At 36.8% G+C, this 25,045-nt stretch overlaps 1 protein-coding gene across 1 annotated transcript in view; it reads right to left on the reverse strand.

Moving 5' to 3' along the window:
- Window positions 1–25,045, reverse strand: part of LOC140153760 (low-density lipoprotein receptor-related protein 1-like) — a 228,719-nt gene that overhangs the window by 77,187 nt on the left and 126,487 nt on the right. The window contains 8 exon segments of the mRNA XM_072176614.1: window positions 610–741; window positions 1,983–2,175; window positions 2,660–2,864; window positions 3,445–3,625; window positions 13,746–13,976; window positions 15,428–15,586; window positions 16,898–17,034; window positions 21,452–21,466. Of these exon segments, the coding sequence (XP_072032715.1) occupies window positions 610–741; window positions 1,983–2,175; window positions 2,660–2,864; window positions 3,445–3,625; window positions 13,746–13,976; window positions 15,428–15,586; window positions 16,898–17,034; window positions 21,452–21,466 (1,253 nt within the window).

Here is a 25,045-nt window from a genome sequence, read left to right on the forward strand (position 1 = left end):
AGTATGGTGCAAGTGGTGCAGAATCTACAAACTTGCAGTTAAATGTGCAACAGCTGAATTGTGTAAAATATAAAAATTCACCACTGTTCGCTAAAAATCTAATCAGGTCATGAACCTCTGGCTGTACTATTTCTCACCAAGTCTCATTACTGTATCACATATGGATCTCCAGATAATCTGTGCACAAGGTTACTTTGCTTGATACGCATAAATTATGCAAATTAGCATTTTTTGTGACGAAAACCTATTTGAAGACTGCCAATTGCCACCCCTCCACCAAATCGCATCACTATACGCCTTACCAGTTCCGAGAAATTGTGCTCGCAACCTCGGATGGACGGACAACCAGGAAATATAATACCTCCGGTGGAGGCATAAAAATTTCAGGGGGAAAGTCTCAAAAATATTACTTTATTATAAGACCAATTTGTAGTCCAGGTGGTTTTTTCTTGTCATGTGAATACATTCTTTATAGAACTAAGAAGATGGCATTTCTCTTCTAATTCCCTTTTTTCCTTCTTGAAACTATATTGGCAATGACTGATCAAATTTGTTCATGCTCTTGTACTAAACACTATAATAATATAAAATGGAAGAACAAGTACTCACTGACACAGCGCAGAACATCAACATTGTCCAGCCCATTTAGACAGTCACATTTGACCTGGCCTGTTACTGTTGTGCTACAATTGCTACCAACTGCACAGCCACCATTATGATTTCTACATGGATACTGTGTACCTATGCATAATGAAAAGTACAATGTGAGAGGTTAAAGAATATGCAATGAAACAGCACAAAATAAAAGACAAACAAACACAACTTTGATAACAAATAGATCATGGAGGGGTATCAAACTGAAGGACTATAATATGATCACCCTTCATATGCACCCAATATATTGACTGCTCAGTGGTAGAAGTGGTAAGTGTAATAGCTGCCATGTCTGGCTAACATGTTTAGATTAGTACAATATACTGTGTGTAAATTGCCACATGTTCACAGGGCAGCTATTGCTCTTACCCACTTCTGGCACTGAGCAGTTGATATAATACCACAAAGAAGCGCTTAATGGGGCACAAACTAAAAGTGCTCTCCGATAAATAATCCCACCAGTCAATAATGGCATGGACTCTTAAATCTTGTTGGGATTTTCAGAGGAGGAAGCTCTATTTGTATGTTACAGTACAGTGAGAAATTCCTGCTGTTTGTGTGATTTGTGTGCAATCTTAAAAGCCACAAAATGGTTTTTTTTCACCCACAGGATTTAATGTGTAGCTCTTTGAAACTGCATAATACAAATCGCAAAACTGTTCAAAGTGAATGAATTGAAAAATATTCTGTTCATATATCCTGTCATACAGATGCAAACAGATTGACTAAAGCCTAGCTACTCAGTGTGATCATTGCTGGGTTTGCAAAGTTAGAAAATCCCATTTTGAAGATGTATGATTGGTATTACCATTATAGGATTATTTCAATTTAAACCCATCATTGTCAACATTTTGACTGTATTTCAATTTGTTATATGTGACCATCCACCAAGAACCGGTTGTAAAGTCGCCAGCGCCTTATTCAGAAATCCGGCTCAATAAACTTAACAAAATTCAATTGGAAACAAAGGAATTTCAAGAGAAAATTTGATTATTTGAGTGACTATTTACTAAGCATTATCACGTGCAATACATCATATTAAAGCTTATATTTTGTACATTGCAACTAATTCAAAATGTTAAAATTGAAAATTGTGACTTAACACCTGGTTCATCGTAGACGGCAGCAGATAGGTGTATCCCATCATGCTCTGCAGTACCACAGTAGAACTGCACATGCCATAGAAAGTCTACACAACAAAGTATTGTGAAACTATCCATAGCTCCCAATATCTAAGCCGCTGTCACTTATGTTTTGTATGTATTTGCTATGGAGCAAGCAGATGCATGATGGGATACTCCCTTCAGCTGCTGTGAATCTGTACTTACAATCATCCATGTCATTAGCCCAGACCACAATACCCATAGGTTGCTGGTTAATATTCTGCTTCAGTATCTGTACCTCAGCCCCAGTGTACTTGTTTACTCTAAGCACGGAACGCCTCACCCAGTCAGTCCAGTATAAGTATTGCTTGTATACGGCTAGGCCAAATGGATGCACAGGATCAGATGTGAGGATTACCTTCAGAAGAATAAAACACATAGCAATTTTTAGATTAATACAGAGAACACTTTGCAGATAAAAAAGCGCAGTGATTTATAGTGCGCTACGCACAGGCAAAATGCCTTAATGTTGATCCACAAGCCTCCGCACATTTTACCGGTTATCACTGACCACTATATGGCCCATATTATTCTACAGACCATTAAGAACAACACAGGGACTTGCAGTTTAGAAGCGCACACCCCAGACATTCCACAATTGACCTTCGCAGCCAGGATCAGCTCCAGAGTTTCGTATGGGTTACAACAAGACAATTAGCAGTAAATTCCTTGCCCGGGGGATTTCAATTTTTACATTAAGACTGTACTAACCACCACCAGGGTTCGAACCCACAACCTCTCGCACCATAGTCAAATGCCTTATCGATTGAGCTAACTTGCCTGTATAAACTGACTGCAGCACATTACCCCTACTGACAAGGGATCTTCTAACATAATCTTACCACTCTGTGTGTGCCATCTATATTGCACCTCTCAATCTTGTCAAGTCTTGCATCAGACCAGTACAGTTTCTTTGCAATGTGGTCAATAACTAATCCATTTGGGGTTTGAATTGCATCTGTAATGATGTGAGTGATGTTGCCTCCTTTGATTGGTGATTTGCTGATACTTGGTTTCTTCTCATTCCAATTCGTCCAATACATCATTCTGTTAAAAAAACAAAAAAACATACAAACACAGATTTATGGAGCGCAATTACATATGTGAACATCCAGCACAACTGAGCCCTGAAGTCGTCAATCATCATTTTTGAGATATTCAACCAAAATATTCTGCTTAAAATTAGCTTTAAAATGATGTATATCATGTCTATAGTACTTGACATTTAAGTATTGAAAAATCAATAAAACGGTCAATAAATCCTTTGTTTCCTATTGTTTATTGTTAAGTTCAATGGAGCATATCTCAATAGTGGCACTGGCGACATCCGGGCTCAGTTGTGGAGGATGGTTACATATGGTCAATACGCTTTACAGAAATTCATTGACCACTTTGGCCCAAAACCACATCTTATACCTTATAATAAGTTTTTTTTGCCCTAGCACTGTAACAGAGGGAGGAAAGGTCCACAATATAGTCCACAATTCTAACACATTTGATCTTAAAAATGCCACTTTTGCACAAGATTGTGTGGCATTTCGATCAACATGCCTTTCACATGTAATTACAACAAATATTAAACCAAAGGAAATGTCAGAGAATTTCAAAGATTGCACAAAAGTCTTACTGTTCACACATGTCCAGCGCTATTCCCCTTGGATGATCAGCTGGGTCCAACCTCACAAGCACTTCTTCAATTGCTTGCTCTTTATCCAATGACAAGCGACTGATAGAAGAATTGGTGTAGCTAGTCCAATACAGATCATTGTAGGTAACATCATAGGCTACACCCTCAGTAGAGCCAACATCTGCATGTAAACAAAATATGGGGTGTTATTGCATGGCATAGCTAGCCCATAATTCATTCCCTTCCATTCTAATTTTATCTTTGTCAATAGATGTATTGACTTTTTTTTGCAGGAGCAGTAGCCAGATGATAAAAAAAAAATGTTAGTATTTATACAGCGCCTTTCACATGTGAACATGTACCAAAGCACTGTACCAGGGCTCGAACCCGCAACCTTCCGATGTGCTCCCGTGATACCAGAAGAATATGGAATAAATAAAAATAAGTTAGTATATTTGATGTACAAATATATGCGGACATATATTATAAAAATATATGCGGACATATATTATAAAATTAAACTAAGACATGTTATAAAATCACAAGTAGTGAAGCATCCCAGTAAGAAATTGTCAAACCAACCAAAGATAGGGACCTTAAATGAAATACACTACAGGTCCCTTCAACTCAATGAAGTAGAAATTGAAACATATGAAAAGAAGAAACAGCACTACAGGGGGTGGGTGGGGTGGGTACTCAAGTTTGGTTTGGGCAGGGAAATGCTTTTGAGAATCTGAAAGTGGGTCCATATTTATACCAATTGTTGACCCATTTGCACACCTTTGGCCTAGATTTCAGGTCAAATTTATCACAATTTTGTATATATTTTTTTACAACATTTCAACTTAAAATTTAGGCTCCGGTTATAACAAGTGAATTTTAAGTATTTTTTCTGAAAATGTTGGGGAAAAATGACTCATTTTGACACCAAAATTGATCAATAAAAGGGGCCATTGTTATACCAGACTCTGAAAATGAAACTGTTATTTGCAAGCATGTCCCTGTGTGGTCATTTGTACTAGTACTCAAGGGTTTACAGAAAGCCATCCAGCCAATGGGAGACCATCCTAGAACATTAAGCACAGAGCCCACCTAGGAGCCAGCATGTTGAGACTACATAGGAGAACTTGGCAGAATCAGCTGACTCAGTTATTCAAGTCCGCATACCTTTTATGCAAGGAATCACACAGGTTAGTATCCTTAATACTTGAATCCTTAAACAGATGGTTTCAGGCTACAACCAGACCCCACAAACTTGTGGACCATAATACTCTTTATATTAATAGTCTACATGCTTATGTTAGTTATCCTATTTTTCATCAACATATAGTTAACATGGAAGGGATGTACTGTCACTTAATATACTGTGAATACATAATTACTGTTACACTTAAAATAAAAAATAATTACGAACAAAGACTGATCAAACGAAGTATAAAAATAATTCTAGCCATGATCTACAAATTTCAAAGAGAAAGAAACATCAGAAGTCCAAATACAATGTGAATGGTAAGTGGGCTACCAGAGCCAGATCAAGGAAATGTTTGAGGGCAGAAAACCTATACATAATGAAAGACTGGAAAGAAAAATATTAATATGAATGAATGAAACACATTTGAGATGCACCACAATTTAACACCATAATAACAACTGCTCCTGGACTAGTAAAATAAATTTGGATTGTCAGAGGGACCTCATCTTACTACCACTCCTGACACTGGTGGGACACGATAAAGGGCAAAACACAGAGGTAAATTCACACTATCGGTAGGGCATTGGTTTAATAAACAACTATACTGACAAGAAAAAAATGAATGTTAATGATTTTTAAAAACACCTAGTTTTAAGTATCGACATGCAAAACATACTTTACCAATTGATAAATAATAACCATTAAGGATTAATTGGTTGGTGGTGCTGTGCTCCATCACATTAAGGGGTACTACACCCTGGCCAATTTGTGCCTATTTTTGCATTTTTCTCAAAAAATTATAGCGCATTGGTGACAAGTAAGATATGTATATTATAGGGGCAAGGACTACAACTTCTGCACTGAAAATTCAGCAACTCAAGTCAAGTAGTTATTGATCAAATACTGGTTTCCCTCATTTTTGACTGTAACTCGATCCACAACTGTTGTCTGTACTGAAATAAAGTTTCCAGTGCAGTAGTTGTGAGTCCTTGCCCCTATAATATACATATCTTACTTTTTGAAAAAATGCAAAAATAGGCACAAAATTGGGCAGGTGTAGTACCTAACAAACTCAGAAATCTGGCGCAAATCGCATAAATCGATTCACACAAAGGTTCTCGTAAAAACATCAACCGGGCGGATCCATGTGAATTTGTGTTATCATTGACAATTCACTATGCTTACTCCCCATTCAAAATAAAAAATACAGCACTAATTTTGGGGATTCAAAATATATTGCCAAGTTTTACAAAATAAAACATAGCTCAATGCTAATCATTCATTTACTACAAAAGATAAAAGAAAAAGTTCAATATTTTACTAATTTCTTGAAAAAAAGAGCCAAAAACATACATTTTCGGCATGTTTTCTGACAATCGAGTCACAAAAATCAAAGACTTGGAACAAGTTAAGCATTCAAAATCTGGAATATATGATATGCCAACATTTTGCTCCAATTTTCACTTTTTAATTAAATGATTGGTTATAAGAATGAAACATATCTTTTCCAATAATTAGAATGCATAAATTGAAATTAGACTTCTACAAGTCTTTAGACTTGATTGTCACAACATCTGAAAAACACCCTAAATAAAAAAATACATGTTTTTGGCTCTTATTTCCTAAAATTGACCAAATAATAAAATTTGACTTTTATTGCCAGTTAGACTAACTAAATAATTAGGATCTAGCTGTTTTTCACTTGGCAAAATGTGATAATATTTTTTTAATCCCAAAAATTAGTGCTGTATTTTTTTCTGGAATGGGGAGTAATTTGCTTACTTTGAGTCTGAAGATACTATACTACACCCAAACCTTTGAAAAGACTGTGCCCCAATTTAATTTGACATATGGCAGGAAAAATAGCTTTAAGGTCACATTATGCAATTGAAATGTTAAATGATGATGATGATGATGATGATGATGATGATGAGGGTAATTAGTGGGTATAACAATTTATAATGGATGAGGTACTTTGGCTAGTATTTTTTGTCCTTGTGCACCCACCAGCATACCAATTATACAATGATGAAATGATCAGGTAATGGGGAAGGGTAATAATATGCTTTATGGTTATATTATTTTTAATTCATGAAATATGCTGCTTTTGCACACTTCTTTATGCGTAACTCGGGTGGTAATTAGGAGGAAGTAACCCTTTTTATATTTTCATATGCCAGTTTGCTCGAGCCCCAGTCACGTCATTTAAATTATAATTTCTCGGGCTTGCATCGTTTATTTCCGATCCTCGCATATATTAATTTGTGTTTCGCATTGTCTTACGCCCTGCCAGGGTGAAGCATATAGGCCGCCTCCTTCTTCATTATTTAATATATATAATTGGCCGCCGAGCCACAATGAGAGAGTTATCATGGGGACTTAAGTTGAGATTGCCCAGTACCGACTGTGAACTCAGGTAGGACAGTGGTAAAGCACTGGACCCGGTAATCCAGCGTCCGGGGCTCAATACCCGCTGAGTCCTGACTCTTTCTCTCTCAATATTTTCATATGCCAGTTTGCTCGAGCCCCAATCACGTCATTTAAATTATAATTGCTCAGGCTTGCATCGTTTATATCCGATCCTCGCATATATTAATTTGTGTTTCGCATTGTCTTACGCCCTGCCAGGGTGAAGCATATAGGCCGCCTCCTCCTTCATCCTTTTTATATGAGATAGGTACTTGGACTGTTAGGTTTTGTACCTGTGCAGCCACCTGCATACCAGGATGAGCTTGGTTGCTTATTGAGCTGCTATGGATACAACATTTCTGTCAATATTAATCGCTCTTCCCTAGCAACTTCAGCCTCAGTTAGTTATACCTCAGGAAAGAGTGAACAGTTACTAAACCTAAAGTGTTACAATTAAACAAGACAGTAGATACGAAATTTCATTATACCTCACACATTTTAACAATTTAAGATTGCATCTTAAACCCATACGAATTTGGTTATAAAATCAATTTTCTCTCTTCAAATCAACTTGATAATACCAAATGTGTCATCATATGTGAGATATAATTAAACAAGTCTTAATACCATAACCATTTTTAACCAGGAATCATGCAGTGTGCCCATCGTGTTAATTTTGGTGACTTGTTATGTTATTACCACCTTACAGTCCCTCTTTTTATGAATCTCTTACAATCTAAGCGGGCACTCATGCTCAAGCCACTAACTTCACCTCCTAAATGACTGCTAAGGCTATCCATTCCTGTAAATAGTTACCATCCATGTCACATGCTATATTAGGGTTATCATAAAACTTGAAGATGAAAAAAATAGTTCACATCTGAGGTCACATGTCAATCAAACACAGAGATGGTTTGTTCATATTAGAATGCAGTGAAAAAAATAGTTCACATCTATGGATAGTTTTGTACTTTCAAACATGCAAACCATCTCAAAAGTTTGGTTTTAGTAATGAGACACTTTCTATGTTGAGCGCACCATGTCAAAAATGACTAGAAAAGTTGCTTTTTGCCTATGAAAGATACTAACATCTGCCGTTTTCAGCGATTCCTTTTCCACGATGAAGGCACCATATGATTACCTCCCTCATAACGTGCTACTAATCAACCAAGGGCCATAGAGCGAGTTTGATTGACAGTGACATCAGATGCCAAATTCCAAATTTAATTCAGAATCCCACTAGAGGGTTGTTTTCATCATGAATTGTTACATACTCTACAAACTATGTTTACATAAGTTACCATATAATTAGACTATTCCAGTTAAAATCCACACACCTTATGGAAGACATGGCCTTAATATCCCACACAGAAGGTGTATATTTCAAATGGAGCCACCCTAATTAGCCCCATTTGAAATTCACACTCCCTGTGTGGAAGATTAAGGTCAAGTCTTCTACAGGGGGTGTATGGATTGTAATGGGAATAGCCCATTGCAATCAAGAAATAAGTTTGGGTAAATGCTCAGAATACAGATAAGTACACAAATCAATGCAGAAGTTAAAAACTAAAGAATGCTACAATAGTTGCACAGGTCATATATTGACACACTTCAGTTATAGTTGAAAATCATTAATAGTTTATTGCAAGTAGGATTAGAGCAAATATGCAATTATATTAGATTTCTAAGGTATACACAGTTGTTAATCATATCATTTTCACTTGAGCTGGCCGAGCGCTTGTGCACTGCGTCAAACATTTATGGGAGCTTGTCCGGGGATTAGGCTAGGGGGATCACCCCCTCCCTAAAAAATATTTGTGCTCTTTTATGACAAAATATCATCATTCAATTCCAGACACGTAAAGTAAATTTAAAAGGATTTTTTTAACATTTCCAGATTTATTTTTTTAATCCGGAAATTTCTGAGGTCCTGTGGATTTTATTGGTTATGCATGAGACACAGTTTGTAGAGAAGAAACAATAGAAGGGCTATATATCAAAATTACTCCCATGCATCATTATTCATTACCACTTGTTTGGAAACCACCTAAATTGCACCATCACATGGTTAGTTCACCTACATTCACCCACATGCAACATGTATCAGAAAACGACACCACCAAACATATATTGCTATAGACCTTTTCATATCGAAGTTTTCCGAAGCATCATACACAGTTCTTGGGCGCGCACTTACACCAGTTGTGTGTTGCGTCAATACACACAGTTGAGGAGTGTTTATGTGTATTTACGCAGGCGTGTATATTAAGACGCTCACGTCCATGTGATTATTTTGCGAACATTTCCGATGGCTCCTGAAAAGGTCTATTATACAAATTATTCTTGAAGATTTACTAAATTATTAATTAACAAATGCCGAGTTGACTATATATCATGTAGTGTTCAATGTCGGTTATAATATCATACGAAAACTTAAAATGCAAATCTATATGTTTTCTGTCATCAACTTGAAATTCTTATGCATTCAAATATGGCAGACATCGAATTTATACACTCAAGGGCAACAATTCACTTTCCTATGGCTAAAGGGAAAAACTGTTGGACTGTCCAGATATCTCCTCCAAGGGATAGGTCATTTGTTTTTAGTAGTAATTTTTTCAAAGCCATAGCAAAAACATCTGTGCACGTATAGATTAATAAGAGCCCCCCCCCCCCCAAATAGGTGTGGATTGGGATATTTCTCTACTGTATTATACCATTCATCCATTTTAAAACAGTTTCTTTGAAGTGTGAAGAAACTGTTTAAAAACTTTTCAGATTGTCAAATATTTTGGAAACTAATTTACAAAATTTGGGTCAGTATTCTTTTGTACAAGTGAAACAAATTTTTCCACATTTTCCAAACTAGTGTTGTGGAATGAAGACAATCAAACTTTTTTTTGCGTAAGTGTAAACATGTATATTTTTAGAGCAATTTGAAGGCAGGCCTAATACCCCAATCAGGCCTCTTAAATTCCAGAAGGTCATATTTCAACTAGGAATAGTTTGCATTTTATAGAATGCTCCTGAAAAGGTCTATTATACAAATTATTCTTGAAGATTTACTAAATTATTAATTAACAAATGCCGAGTTGACTATATATCATGTAGTGTTCAATGTCGGTTATAATATCATACGAAAACTTAAAATGCAAATCTATATGTTTTCTGTCATCAACTTGAAATTCTTATGCATTCAAATATGGCAGACATCGGGTATACACTCAAGGGCAACAATTCACTTTCCTATGGCTAAAGGGAAAAACTGTTGGACTGTCCAGATATCTCCTCCAAGGGATAGGTCATTTGTTTTTTAGTAGTAATTTTTTTCAAAGCCATAGCAAAAACATCTGTACGTATAGATTAATAAGAGCCCCCCCAAATAGGTGTGGATTGGGATATTTCTCTACTGTATTATACCATTCATCCATTTTAAAACAGTTTCTTTGAAGTGTGAAGAAACTGTTTAAAAACTTTTCAGATTGTCAAATATTTTGGAAACTAATTTACAAAATTTGGGTCAGTATTCTTTTGTACAAGTGAAACAAATTTTTCCACATTTTCCAAACTAGTGTTGTGGAATGAAGACAATCAAACTTTTTTTTTTTGCGTAAGTGTAAACATGTATATTTTTAGAGCAATTTGAAGGCAGGCCTAATACCCCAATCAGGCCTCTTAAATTCCAGAAGGTCATATTTCAACTAGGAATAGTTTGCATTTTATAGAATGCTCCTGAAAAGGTCTATTATACAAATTATTCTTGAAGATTTACTAAATTATTAATTAACAAATGCCGAGTTGACTATATATCATGTAGTGTTCAATGTCGGTTATAATATCATACGAAAACTTAAAATGCAAATCTATATGTTTTCTGTCATCAACTTGAAATTCTTATGCATTCAAATATGGCAGACATCGGGTATACACTCAAGGGCAACAATTCACTTTCCTATGGCTAAAGGGAAAAACTGTTGGACTGTCCAGATATCTCCTCCAAGGGATAGGTCATTTGTTTTTAGTAGTAATTTTTTTCAAAGCCATAGCAAAAACATCTATGCGTATAGATTAATAAGAGCCCCCCAAATAGGTGTGGATTGGGATATTTCTCTACTGTATTATACCATTCATCCATTTTAAAACAGTTTCTTTGAAGTGTGAAGAAACTGTTTAAAAACTCTTCAGATTGTCAAATATTTTGGAAACTAATTTACAAAATTTGGGTCAGTATTCTTTTGTACAAGTGAAACAAATTTTTCCACATTTTCCAAACTAGTGTTGTGGAATGAAGACAATCAAACTTTTTTTTTGCGTAAGTGTAAACATGTATATTTTTAGAGCAATTTGAAGGCAGGCCTAATACCCCAATCAGGCCTCTTAAATTCCAGAAGGTCATATTTAAACTAGGAATAGTTTGCATTTTATAGAATGCTTCATTAACCAATAAATATTACAAAATATTTGGTTAATATGGTCACATGGGGGTGTATGAATGAAAGTTTGCTGCGTGGACATGGAAATACTTGTGTGAGTGTGTGGATATGTGAGTGTGTGGATAATTAGTTTTGTGCTTTTGGGGTGAGAATTTGTATGCTTCTATAAATAAATCAATTGTGCTCTGAAACCTGTGCAATGTAGTTTAATAATGAGTGCTCTTTTTATATGTGTTTGTAATTGGATAATTGGATGTGTCTATCTCTTTATATAATAGTACAAAGATTATTTGAATTGAATTGAGTTGAATCAAATTATTTGAATTGTGCTATTGAATTACACAACAGCACTTCCTTCGCTCACGGTGCAGAAACGTGCCAACAGAAAAATCTCACTCCTCGCGTTGTATACCTGTTGCCTACAAATACATGTAAATAGTACCTTGATAGAGTTAGCAACAAAATTAATTGACTTTTATCAGCGAAATAAAATTACCAGCCTTGCCCTACTGGGTTCAGCAGGCAATAAGATCATCAGCCTTGCCCTACTGGGTTCGGCCGGCAGTGAAATACAAAACTTGTTGCGAATAATCACCACTACCAACATAAAACAATAAAGGTTAAAGCAAGGACCAAACTTGCGACATGAAATTAAGTACTTTTACTCACAAACAAGTTGCAATGCAATCTTTGTGATAAAAAAATAAGTTCATACTTAGAAACAACAGAGTGAAACACAATTTTACCAGCAAAGAAACTTTTAAATTCAAAATTAAGCATACCATCACAAAAAAAGTGGGTAATGGTGAATCCAACGGACGAGGACACAAAACACATGAAGGATCAATAAACGATACAAGAGGATACCTTGAATATGAACAACAGGAAAGAAAAAAAGCAAGGTACACCAACTTGATGTGGGGAAACACGTAAAATGCAGACTAGACACTATGTAGGGGAAAAAACAGCAAATGTAGGCATAAGAAGTAGGCAAAGTTCGACAGCCAAAAAAAACCCAGTTCCAAGGCCCACAGAAGTGCTGAACCTGCAAAACAACAAGGATCAATGGGAATATAAAAGTGCGCTAGAACGAGTGATGAAAATCACTGTGCATATAAACAGACACGCTAAACCATACATCCAGTGTAGGCACAAAAACAGGCAAAGTTCAATGGCCAAAATTGCCAATTCCAGAGCTTGTTTGCTACTTTTTTGACTTGAATTTGTTTTAAAACTAACAGCATGCAGTTCTTGTTGTTTGCTTTATATTTTGTTGTCTGTCCCTGAAGAAGAGCAGTTTATCTGCTCGAAACGTCGGTTGTTTTTTATCTGTTTGGTGTTGTTTGACTGCTATGTACACAGTGATTTTCATCACTTCCAGTGTACTGTTTTCCTGACACTTTTGTGGGCTCTGGAATTGGCCATTTTTGGCCATTGAACTTTGCCTGTTTTTGTGCCTACACTGGATGTTTGGTTTAGCATGTCTTTTTATATGCACAGTGATTGTCATCACTCGTTCTAGTGCACTTTTGTATTGCCATTGATCCTTGTTGTTTTTGCAGGTTCAGCACTTCTGTGGGCCGAACTGGTAATTTTTGTCTATTGAACTTTGCCTACTTCTTATGCCTACATTTGCTGTTTTTGTCCCCCTGCATACTGTCTAGTCTGCATTTTACCCGTTTCCCCACATCAAGTTGGTGTACCTTCTAAAACTACAAATCCCAGTCAAGTACATTCACTGTGGCAACTCATGAAGCAGAGCCAGCAACTTATAAATGCCAACTTCAGGCATTACTTATAGGTTAATAAATGCATATCAATCGTTGAGAGTGAAATTGTACATAATAATGCATGCATATTGAGGCGTTGATGTGTCTACTGTGGGGAGTGCATTAAATGCATCAACTTCTCAGTACAAGTGCATTATTTTGTACAATTTCTTGAGCAGTAAGTGATATGAGTTTATTAACCTATTTCACACACACACAAAAATCCCGTAATTTTTGCTATTTTTATAACAAACATTGTCACTAAAAATCTTGGAAAATGCAAGCAAAATATAAATGCATCAACCCGCAAGAAAAATTACCACATCAGAAAGCACTCCGCATACTACGCTGAGTGCTCAGCTGTGCAATTATACAATATTTATGCACGAGTCATATTTTACTAACATTTGCTCTGATTGGTTCACACCACGTCATATTTTACTAACATTTGCTGTGATTGGTTCACACTATCTAGGAGTGTATGATTTATCAACTCACCTGACACCACAACTTTCAATCCAGTTCCATTCTTATACACAGTCTGAATGTTGCCTTGCTGAATGTCGGTGAAGAATAAGCGTTGTCTCTTGTAGTCTACCGCCAATCCAATGACATTCTTGATGGAACTTTCATTTTGGATTGGTTCAATTGGAGGCTGGTGTGTTGAGTTGAGAGCGTCCAGGCTCTTGATGCTGTTGCGTTCAGAATACAAGATGAACACATCGTGTTCTGCACAATAAGTAAATATAGAGCTGTGATATTATTTCCGTATCAAATTGCCTTCATTTGTACCGTATTTTATCCATTATTTTACACTGATAAATAATTTTCTTCACCAAAAATTTGCTCACAGATGTTTTCAATATTCATGAAGCAAATGAACCAATAACCAATATATATCTATCCATGTCACAATGTCTCCCCTTTTGGTTGCATGAATTGTTCTCTACAAAAATTAAACGGTGCATGCATTAACATTTGCCATTTCACCTACAGCAAAATTAGACTATCTAGTTGAAATCTGTACACCCCTACAGAAGACATGACCTTGATCTTCCATACAGGGAGTGTGAATTTCAAATATACCTATTCATGCATCCTACATTGTATATTGCTCCTGTGCTCTCACTAATATATGATTGGGCTATTCCAAACATTAATAGTACACCCCTGTGAAAGAAATGGGAATCCCCCTAAATCACCAGTTTTGCCAGGGAAATTCCCATGGAAAAGTTTCTCAGAAACAGTATAGAAGACACGGAATAAAAACAATTGTCAGTTTTTTGCCGTTGAGAATTCCCAATCTTTCCTGTAAAATCTGCTTGCCTTCTATAGGGGGTACCATTAATTTCTAGAATAGCCAATTGCATGAACCAAACTGCAAGACAATTTAATAATCATATATTTACACAACAAGATTACAAGGTATTTGCTCTAATTGCTGTGGCATCATTATTCTTTTTATCTTTGTGTAGATTATTCATCCAGTTGGTAAATCAAAAGTACAGAAATCAAGTGCTGGAACTTTCGTTTAGTTAACACAGCATTTCATCTGAAACCATCGGACATCATCAGGTGACTGATTCAGGTTGCTTGGTCATGTAAGAGGTGGCAATTAATTCTTTTCAGTGCTTAAACACACCTCCAAAGGAGAAACATAGCAATGTTGTGTATGGTATCACATGTGCGGAACAGGACTGTAAAGATTCTTATATCTATAGAGAAACCAAACAATCCCTTAGAGCTAGGATTAGCCAACATCGCAGGCCTAGCTCTAATGAAGCCCAGAACTCGGCTGTTTTCACCCAATCCTGAAGACGTCATCATTCTTGACAAGGAGGATTGCTTGTTTGAATGAAGTGTGCGCGAAGCCGTCTGGGAGAGAGTCGAAAGCCTGTCGCTGAACAGGACAGGAGGACTACGCTTCCAACTCTTGCACACGTGGGACCAGACACTGATAGGAATTGATCGCCATCTCTCATGTGACCATTCGACCCAATGATGTCCGATGGTTTCAGATGAAACATTGTGTTAACGAAGCACAAGTTCCAGTATAAGATTTAATTTCTGTACATTACTCTTTTTGTTCTTGCACCAAACTTTCACCCAATCTTAGCATTAGAAACATTCTTGAAAACTCTCTGCACTAAATATGATTAAAATGATGTAGGCCCACCAACCTTTACAAGTTTTATCGTTGGTTCCATCCACTGTGCCATATGCACAAGCACAGGTGTAATTGCCTGCGTTGCCAAGGTAGAAGCACAATTGATCACATCCACCGTTATTCACTGCGCATGGGTTGGTGCAAACTCTGGTCTCGCCTGTACCTGTGCAGTCTAGGAATAAAATGAAATACAAACATGTAAGTTCTGTACACTGTCATTCTATGTTCAATGAAAAAAGACAAACAAAAGTAAAATACATGGAGGTGAATAGCAAAAACAACCAAATGAAATAACCCCTTTTTCATTTTTCATTATCATAATCAACATAATTATTGTTATCCTAAAAACAGGCTTCAAATTAAGCCATACTGCATCCCAGGATCGCATTGTAATTTTTACTCCAAAACGTGCCTGTTTGGGGTGAAAATTGCTTTTTAAACAATAGGTATTTCATTGCACCCATACTCTTGTTTAAAATGACATTTCACCTCAATTTCAAAAGGAGGGTGCAATTTGGAGACACAAGTTAGAAAAGTTATTGGGCAATTCCAGTTGAAATCCATACACCCACTATAGAAGACATGACCTTAATCTACAATACATGGAGTGTGAATTTCAGAAGGGCTTACTTGAAAACTGGAAAAGCCCAACGTCATAACCTCCATGAAGCTGCCACCATCAAACCATCATTATAGCATCACCAAAGTTAGTATTATTTTTCTTTTGTCACTGTCATCACCATAATTATCATCATTTATATTTTCACCAGCATTACTTGATAATTAGTATCATTTCCATTATTCATATTTAACAATAACATCCCTACTTCAAACTCTCCCATGTGTTTATAATTTTGGAAATGAAACGAGTAAGCAGTTCTCATCCAAAACTAAATACCTATTTCCCCATTCCAGAAAAATACAGCACCAAATTTTTGGAATTAAAAAAATGTTATCCTGTTTTGCCATATGAAACAGCGAAATCCTAATCCTTTAATAAATTCTAACTTGCAATAAAAGTCAAATGTTAATATCTTTGCAATTTGAGGTAAAATGGGCCAAAAACAAGCAAGTTTCCTTACAATTTATTGTATTCATAACATAAATATTCAAAATCTTGAGTATAGACTAAGAGTTAGCTCATAAGTTTAATATTTTATGTTCTTTTTGTTTATTGTTGATAAATGGAAAAAGTGTGTTTTCCAAAAATCAAAATGCTTAACTTGAAATTATTAGTCTTTATACAAGTCTTTGGGCTTGATTGTTACAGTATATGAAAAAATGCCAACAATGTTTTAGCCCATATTTACCAAAATTGACCAAATGTTAAAATTAGACTTTCATTGTCAGTTAGAACTAACTAAAGGATTAGGATTTAGCTATGTTTCATTTGGCAAAACAGGATAATATTTTTAATCCAAAAAAAAAATTAGTGCTGTAATTTTCTGGAATAGGGAGTAGGAAATACATTGACTTCACTTACTTGGCTGAGGTTGTCTTTCGCTATTGTATACATGAATGTCCTTTATGGATGTTCCCAGACCATCAAGTACGACTGTAATTTCACGATCAGTTGTGTTAACATTCTTCTTTTCACTTCGCAAGATGGCACCAGGCGTTCTGCCAATTATAACAACAAATGCTTGGTTATAAATGGAACAAAAAAAAAAAAACCATTTTACACTGATAAATAATTTTTTTCATCAAAAATTTGCTCATAGATGTTTCCAAGCATAGGATTAAATACATGCTCCCTTTTGCTTAAGCTTGATGGGCACAGCCAAGCATTAGGCAACAAATTTTTACATTATTGAACTTTTCTCTTAACCATTTCCATTTTGAATGTTTTCAGAGTCTTTCTTCTTTCCAGTTTGAATCTACCACATACTGGTAGACAAATACAAAAGTGTGCCCTACCCCTGAACAAAATTCAAGCTATCAAATATAATTTTGCATATTAAACTGTGAGTAGAAACAAATCAACATTTACATCATGGGAATATATTTTGTTCCAGAAAAAAAGATGGAAATTCAAAATTTGTAGAAATTTGAGAGGAACAGGGGAATGTAACATTTAATTGATTGAATTTGAATCCCCCCAGTGTAGATAAGGATCAGTGCCTATACTTAATGGCAGTTGAATGATAGCATTATGAACACCTGTGTGTCCGCCATGCATCCAGGGAGGTCTAAAATGGCGTGTTTGTGTTCCTTCAATTCCCAATCCGGTTGTGATTTGAGTTTGTCGCATTCATTAATGCATCATTTATGCCAAAAATAGAGAAATGTGCTGATCATTATCCACCCCTACTATCATACAAGTACGGTTTCCACTTGCTCGAGGTTAAACCTTAGCACAAAACTGGATTTTCTTTGTCAGAACCCTCTTTACTGATAAGTAAGCAAACTTTCTTAGAAAATATTACTTCATACGGGAGAGAAAAACAAAAAGAAGAAATAATAGCATGGAACATACACCTATTGCCAGAACTTGGAAGGGTAACATTAAAGCGTATGGACATGCTCTAGCTTCTACACACTAAAAAGGGTTTCAAAAGTCAACATCCAAATTATTTTCCAAAAACTGATGAACAACAAGTGAACAATAACACTGCAATAAATCACCAAAAATGTAATTCATGAAAGAGATTCAATGGGCTATTTCATCTGAAATCCAGACCCCTGTGAAAGATGATACTGCTACCTCAATTCCATACATAGAGAACAATATTTGTGTGTGGTTTTATGTTAAAATCCAGCTGAAACAAATAAATTGGCGAGATTAACACAATTTGGCCTGTATTTTATAAATTCCAAAATCATCCACTGGTTTGGGATGAAAATAGATGGATTTAGAATGGGTAATGGTATTGAATTTGGTTGGTTGGTTGGTTGGTTGGTGGTGGGGGAGTTCAAATGGAATAGCCGATTGGGGAAATTCATTCAATAATTGTTATGAAAACAGTTGTTATCAAAGAGGTTAGACTAGTGGGAGTCAGGACTCAGCCAAGTTTGTCACTCTCATAGAGGTGAGGATAGTGTCCCTCCAGATTATTTTGCCAAGCGCCCAGTGAACTTCCTTTTAAAGTGTGTGATTATTTGTATTCTACACATACGTAATGCTATGTGATGATATGTGTGCTAAGCGCTATGTGTACAACCATTTGTTAATGCTCAAGCTTGAAGATAACAATTATCATTTGATTTTGGGCCTTTGCCATTTAATGCCAATGGGCACTATTTAAATCCAGGTGCATGACAATCTAATGTTGTACCAGTCAGGCATAAATTCACGTTGTCCCCTGTGTACATAATTATTGGGATGCGTACACAGCTACAAGTCATCAGAGGGAACACACAGTTAGTCTGCAATATGCCCATTCCCCTGTGCACATAATTCTGAAAGTCGTCAGAGGGACCACACAGTTAGACTGCAAATGCTCAGCTTGATTTGTCCACTTGGAGTGACATCAACCTCACCAAGGGGTTTACCATAGCCTTACACACAAAGCTATTTGAAAGAAGTCTTGACTCTATCGTCTAACCTCTTTGGTTCTCGTAGTGCAAAAAGGCCATATCTGCAATAGCTGCCCTATAGACATTTGACAATTTCTACATTCTATATTGTACACAATTTTATAATATGACACCTGGCAGCTATTGCAGATAGGACCTTCTTGCTCTAAACCCTTTAATTACTGGTATGCATTAAGAAACATTTCCATTCCTGTCAGCAATTTCGCTCACTCTTGTTCTGGTATTTCTACATGTTACTAATCCTTTAATCATGATATCTACAAACTTCTGATGAATTTTGCATTTTCAAAAAGAATGTACAAATTTTAAAATGGTCATATTTTTTAATTCAAGTCACTCGATTCTCCGCTCTAGAATGACATCATCAAAACCAGACATACAGAGGATTTTTTAAATTAACATATATAAATACTAACAGAGAGTGACCAATATTTCTGACAGGAATTGGAATTTCTAAGTAAATCTGCAATACTTTTATTGGATCTATACAAAAACAATATCTATACTATAGATAAAACTATAATCATATTCTCACAAAATAGAAAGTCTTTGTAACACATCAACTTTCTTTATCAAAACTAAGTATGTTAAAAGTTGTTATCATAAACATTGTTAACAAAACATGCACTGCATATGACTTCCCATAACATTCATCCATAGTGATGTAGGAAACAGTCAAACCCAATGACATATCACTGATCCAAACAATGTAGGCCTCAAAAACAAATACTTTTGCCTCCACTGAATTTCATGATCGCGCAGTCATCTTAAAATAAAGTTCTACTGCAAAGTGTGCGTTGTGTGTGTGCACGTCTGTCAAATGCAATGCTTTGCAAAAGCCTTCAGGCGCATTGCTAGAGAAGTGCGAGAAACAAAAATGCACTTTTTGTACATGAGTTTTCAGGGAGTAGCAAGATGGTGGATCTGTGCAAATGGCGAATAAACCTTGCCCTGACTTTTTCCACACTATATGTTTTGATTCAAAACAAATTGCTCCACCAAATAGAACAATTTGGGGTGTTTCTAAAGTAAAAATAAACAAAATAAATAAATAATAATAACTATTTTTTGGTGTTAACCACAAGATACGGATGTTTTTCATTTTGGGCAGTTGTCATCTTTGAGGTCCAATGTTTCTCCTAGCATAGGGACAGCTAGTGGTATGATACCATCAACTCTAGCGACATTCAGTATCCTACAAAATCTATCATGTACATACATGCTGTATTGGGCTATTCCAGTTGTATTCATACACCCCCTATGGAAAACATGGCCTCAATATTCCACTCAGGGAGTGATAATTTCAAAGGGGGTTACCTGAATGGGTGACTTCACTTGAAATCTATACCCCCTGTGTGGGAGATTAGAGATATGTCTTCCATGGGGACTGGAATAGCCCATTCTATCATTCATAGGTCATAGAAATCTGCCTCATCTCAAGTCTACACTAGTCAAATCATGATGACCTACTTTAATACTATAATAATTGCGTCTAAATGAAATAAATCCCCAACTAATTTGATCTTGTGCGAAGCCTCCATTTAAGTTGGTTTGTGTGACTAAAGCGACTCTACATGCAGTAATTTTGAATGTTATTAACTATTCTTCTACCCACATATATGTACATATTTGCACGAGTTGAAACTGCCTTGCCAATCTGTAAACTTGTGTATTGAACATGTGAGATATTTTGTTGTGTTGTAAAATTATACAGTTGTCGGTCCCACATGAGTCTTTATGAAAAAACACGTACTCACTCACCCCGTGTGTGTTTGCCGGCAACCGCGGACACTGTATATTGCAATCTAACCGTGGACGTGTACGTGGTGTTTTCATCGCCTAACCGTGGACTAAAATGATGGGATTTTTTGTGTGTATGATACGAAATGGAATTTTAGCTATCAACTGCGAACTGTTGTTTTTACATGTATGGTCCGCGGTTTTGAGCAAATATCGCTTAAATGCATTTAGCATGCATTTAGTTTGAGACTGTGGACGGTCCTCGGTTGGAGGTAAGTCCTTAGTTTAGAGTGAAAATCTTGTGTGTGTCCTTGTTTACCGGCAAACACGTACGCACACACCCCCACACACTGTGTTCACATAAATTCTGTCAATGTTACGTTTATCAAAGATTTGATACCACAATATAAACCCCTGGCTATCCACAATTTCATGTGCAGTAGCAGATGTAAATGTACATATAATGTTAGTTAAGACCATGTCATTTAAAAATACAAGATGAATAAGTAATTAGTTCATATAAACTAACATGTTTAGCACAGATGATAGTTGAAGAGCATGCAATCATTCCAGAACAATGTGAGATGCTGTTGAGATGATGATATGGATGAAGTCAAAGGTCAACCTCTAATATGCATTCAAAAAGGTCAAAGGTCAACCTACATTCTGACAGGTGCTTGACTTGCATACAATTGTGATATAAATCAACCACACAGAATACTAACGAGTGAAATTATCTATTTCACCTGAAACCACTTACTCTAAAAAGTCGCCGCTTTTCAATAGTGCCACAAAAAATAGAAGGTTGGTGGGTACAGCACCGTCAAAACATGTCAGAAAACAAAATAGACTTTAATAAAAGTGAACAAAGTGCTGTCACAATTCCATTACAACTACGTCCAGTGAATAAGCCAGGTACAACAGAGTCTAAATAATAAACACTATCATTTCATGACTTTTAAGTTGTATCCATACAGTCAAGAGTTCAGACACTAAAATTGTTTTTCCTGGAAAAAAAAAATATCATAGTGATACATGCACAAATCAAGTATCAAGTTACCAAGGTAACTTTAGTCCATATCAAGTTACCAAGGTAACTTAATTCCATACCAACAAGATACACACACCTGGAAACTCCCAAATGCTAACAGGTGGTTTAATTACCAGCTACAATACCAGATAATAATAACGATGAATGGACTACACAATAAAGAACACTAACCCACAATCTTTTATGGCACAAATGTCCTCATGACTGATATGTAGAAATAAAATACAGTAAAAAATAACAAATGTGTTGTTAATTTAGTAAATGTGTCAGTAAATGAAAGTTTATCTGTATTGGTAATCAATATATAGAAAGATTCTAACTCTTGATCTCAATACAAAAATATTTACCTCCATAATTTTCAGCTGTAACTTCTACAGCCTTCGACTCAGCGGTTATGACCCGATTGAGCACTCTTGAAGTGTGATGTAATAATCGGCTCACAGACCTTTGGTAACTTGTAGCGCCTACGACCTTGTTCAGAGATGATTCGTCACACTTCAAGAGTGCTCCATCGGGTCTTTCCGCTGACTATAGGAAGAATTCCAAATGAATGAACGTAGCTTTCAATAGCGTGATGATTTTTTTGCGTACACTGCGCGATGTACGACAGCGTGTGCGACTGTGTGTGAGTACCGCGGTAGTGAATCCAACCATGTCAACGCACTCGTGATTGGTTAGCATTGTATCCAAGGTCGTGCTTTCGCGTTGTAGTTTGAAATACGCGATATACGATTGCGGTTGTACCGAGTACAGCTGTTGAAAGCTGCGTTCATTCAATTGGAATTCTTACTATAAGACTAGTAGTACCAGCTGAAATTTACCGAGGTAAATATTTTTGTATTGAGATAATGAGTTAAAATCTTTCTCTATATGTAATAAAGCATATTATATAGCTCCAGAAAGCACAAGAACTGCTAGATGTTTTAAACTGGATGCCAAACACTACTTTAAAATACGTTTGTGAAGGTTGTCATTAATCCAGGTTTAATAAATATTGAATTAAACATAAAACTGATCAACTGGACTCACATTTATTTGAGAGGCTACAGTATCGCACCTAATCCAAGGTGCATCTTCAGGCCGTCTGATGATCTGGCAGCAAAAGGTTGTTGACCTGTGACAAGGTGGTGTTGCCAGAGGTCGTGGATCTTAAGAACTAAGGTAACTGCTTGTCTTAATAACGCTAAAGTTCCCAATTCCAACCTTAGTAAACAGCAACGGGAAGCTATTAGAACACTCGGTAAAGATGAAGACATCATAATCTTGCCTGCCGACAAGGGCCGTTGCACTTTAGTTTTAGACAAACCTGAATACCATGAGAAAGGATGTAAGCTTTTGAGCGACACCAAAACATATGAACTTCTGAAACGCGACCCCACCAGCGGTTATAGGAAGAAGGTCATTGATAAGTTGCAAGAACTTGAAAGAGCTGAAGTGATAGATCGTCTTCTGTATCATAGATTGTATCCTGGCGAATCGGTGCCCAAGTTTTACGGCCTTCCCAAGATTCACAAAGAACATAAGTAGTATAGACTCGGTTACTTACAATGTTGCCAAACATGTGGCATATGTAATTGGCCCTTTGGTTGGGAAGTCTGAGCACCACATCATCAATTCACAGGACTTTGTTAATAAGATCCAAGACATACAATTACATGAGGAAGAGAGGATAACTTCGTAGGATGTGTGGGCATTATTTACATGTGTACCACCCAAGGAAGCGGTAGACGTCGTACGCGATTGTTTGGAGAAGGATAACACCTGGAAGGATAGAACGGAACTTAGTGTATCGCAAGTGTGCGGATTATTGGAACTGTGTTTGAACACCACCTATTTCATCTATAATGGCAAATTCAACAGACAGCGCCATGGTTGCGCCATGGGTTCACCTGTGTCACCGATCGTGGTTAATTTGTTCATGGAACAGTTTGAGCGCACAGCTCTAGATTCGTTTACTGGCACGCCACCATCGCACTGGTTTAGCTCGTCAGCGATACCTGGGTGAAGCTAAGGAAAGATCAGCTTACCCCTTCTTTGAACATATTAATGGTGTGAGCGAGCACATCAAGTTCACCCAAGAACCCATCAAAGAAGGAAAACTTGCCTTCTTGGACTGTTCGGTTCATGTAGCAAACGACGGTACAATCTCAACATCTGTATATCGCAAATCCATGCATACAGATCAGTACTTACTGTTCGACTCGCACCACCCCTTAGTACACAAGCTGGGAGTGATTCGCACCCTGTTTCACAGAGCGGACACCATCTCTTCTAATGAGACTCTGAAGGAAGAAGAACACGATCATCTGAAATCAGCGTTGGGTGTGTGCGGTTATCGCAAGTGGACTTTCCATAAAGCGCTTTCTGTCAACAAAGCTGCCAAAGAATCCAACTTTTCGCGACTCATGAAGTGACGATACACCGGCTGAGCGAAAGAACATCACCATCCCCTACGTGTCTAAACTGTCTGAAAAACTTCGCTGAATTTTGGGAAAACATCAAATCCCTGTGTCGTTCAAACCAACCAACACCTTGAGACAGAATTTGGTTCACGCCAAAGACAAGCCGCCCAAGGACAAACAAAGCAATTTAGTTTATGCAATACAATGCAAGGGCGCTGATTGCCAGGACTTGTACATAGGGGAAACCAAACAGACATTATCCAAACGCATGTACCAGCATAGACGTGCTAGTACTGGTTGCGGGGATTCAGCCGAGTTCACGCATTTGGACAGTACACATCACACTTTTGACAACCAAGATGTTGTGATTTTAGACAGAGAACGCAAGTGGTTTGAAAGGGGCGTCAAAGTAGTCAAGAAAGAACAACCTTCACTAAACAGGGGAGGCGGTCTTCGCCATAACTTGGCGGGGGCTTACAATTCTGTCATCAAGAACATTCCTAAGAAGTTCGACTCAAGATCCACGACCTCTGGCAACACCACCTTGTCACAGGTCAGCGACCTTTTGCCGCCAGATCATCAGGCGGCCTGAAGATGCACCTTGGATTAGGAGCGATACTGTAGCCTCTCAAATAAATGTGAGTCCAGTTGATCAGTTTTATGTTTAATTCAATAACTACTTTAAAATCTTTTTACAAACTTATCACTTCCAAACATAATACATGTAATCCTACCAGGTTCTTAGCTAGGATTTGACAAAGTGCCTGTCATTTTACCTAAACCTACCTGTCCAAAAATTTGACTCTGAAAACATAAACTAGATCTCTGCACCTTCAGGGGGTCCAGCCAGATCAAATAACTATTGCTATAGCCTGATTCATATGCTGGTCCTGTTCTGAGT

This window comes from Amphiura filiformis, chromosome 5, assembly GCF_039555335.1.
Source record: "Amphiura filiformis chromosome 5, Afil_fr2py, whole genome shotgun sequence".
NCBI classification, from domain to species: Eukaryota; Metazoa; Echinodermata; class Ophiuroidea; order Amphilepidida; family Amphiuridae; genus Amphiura; species Amphiura filiformis.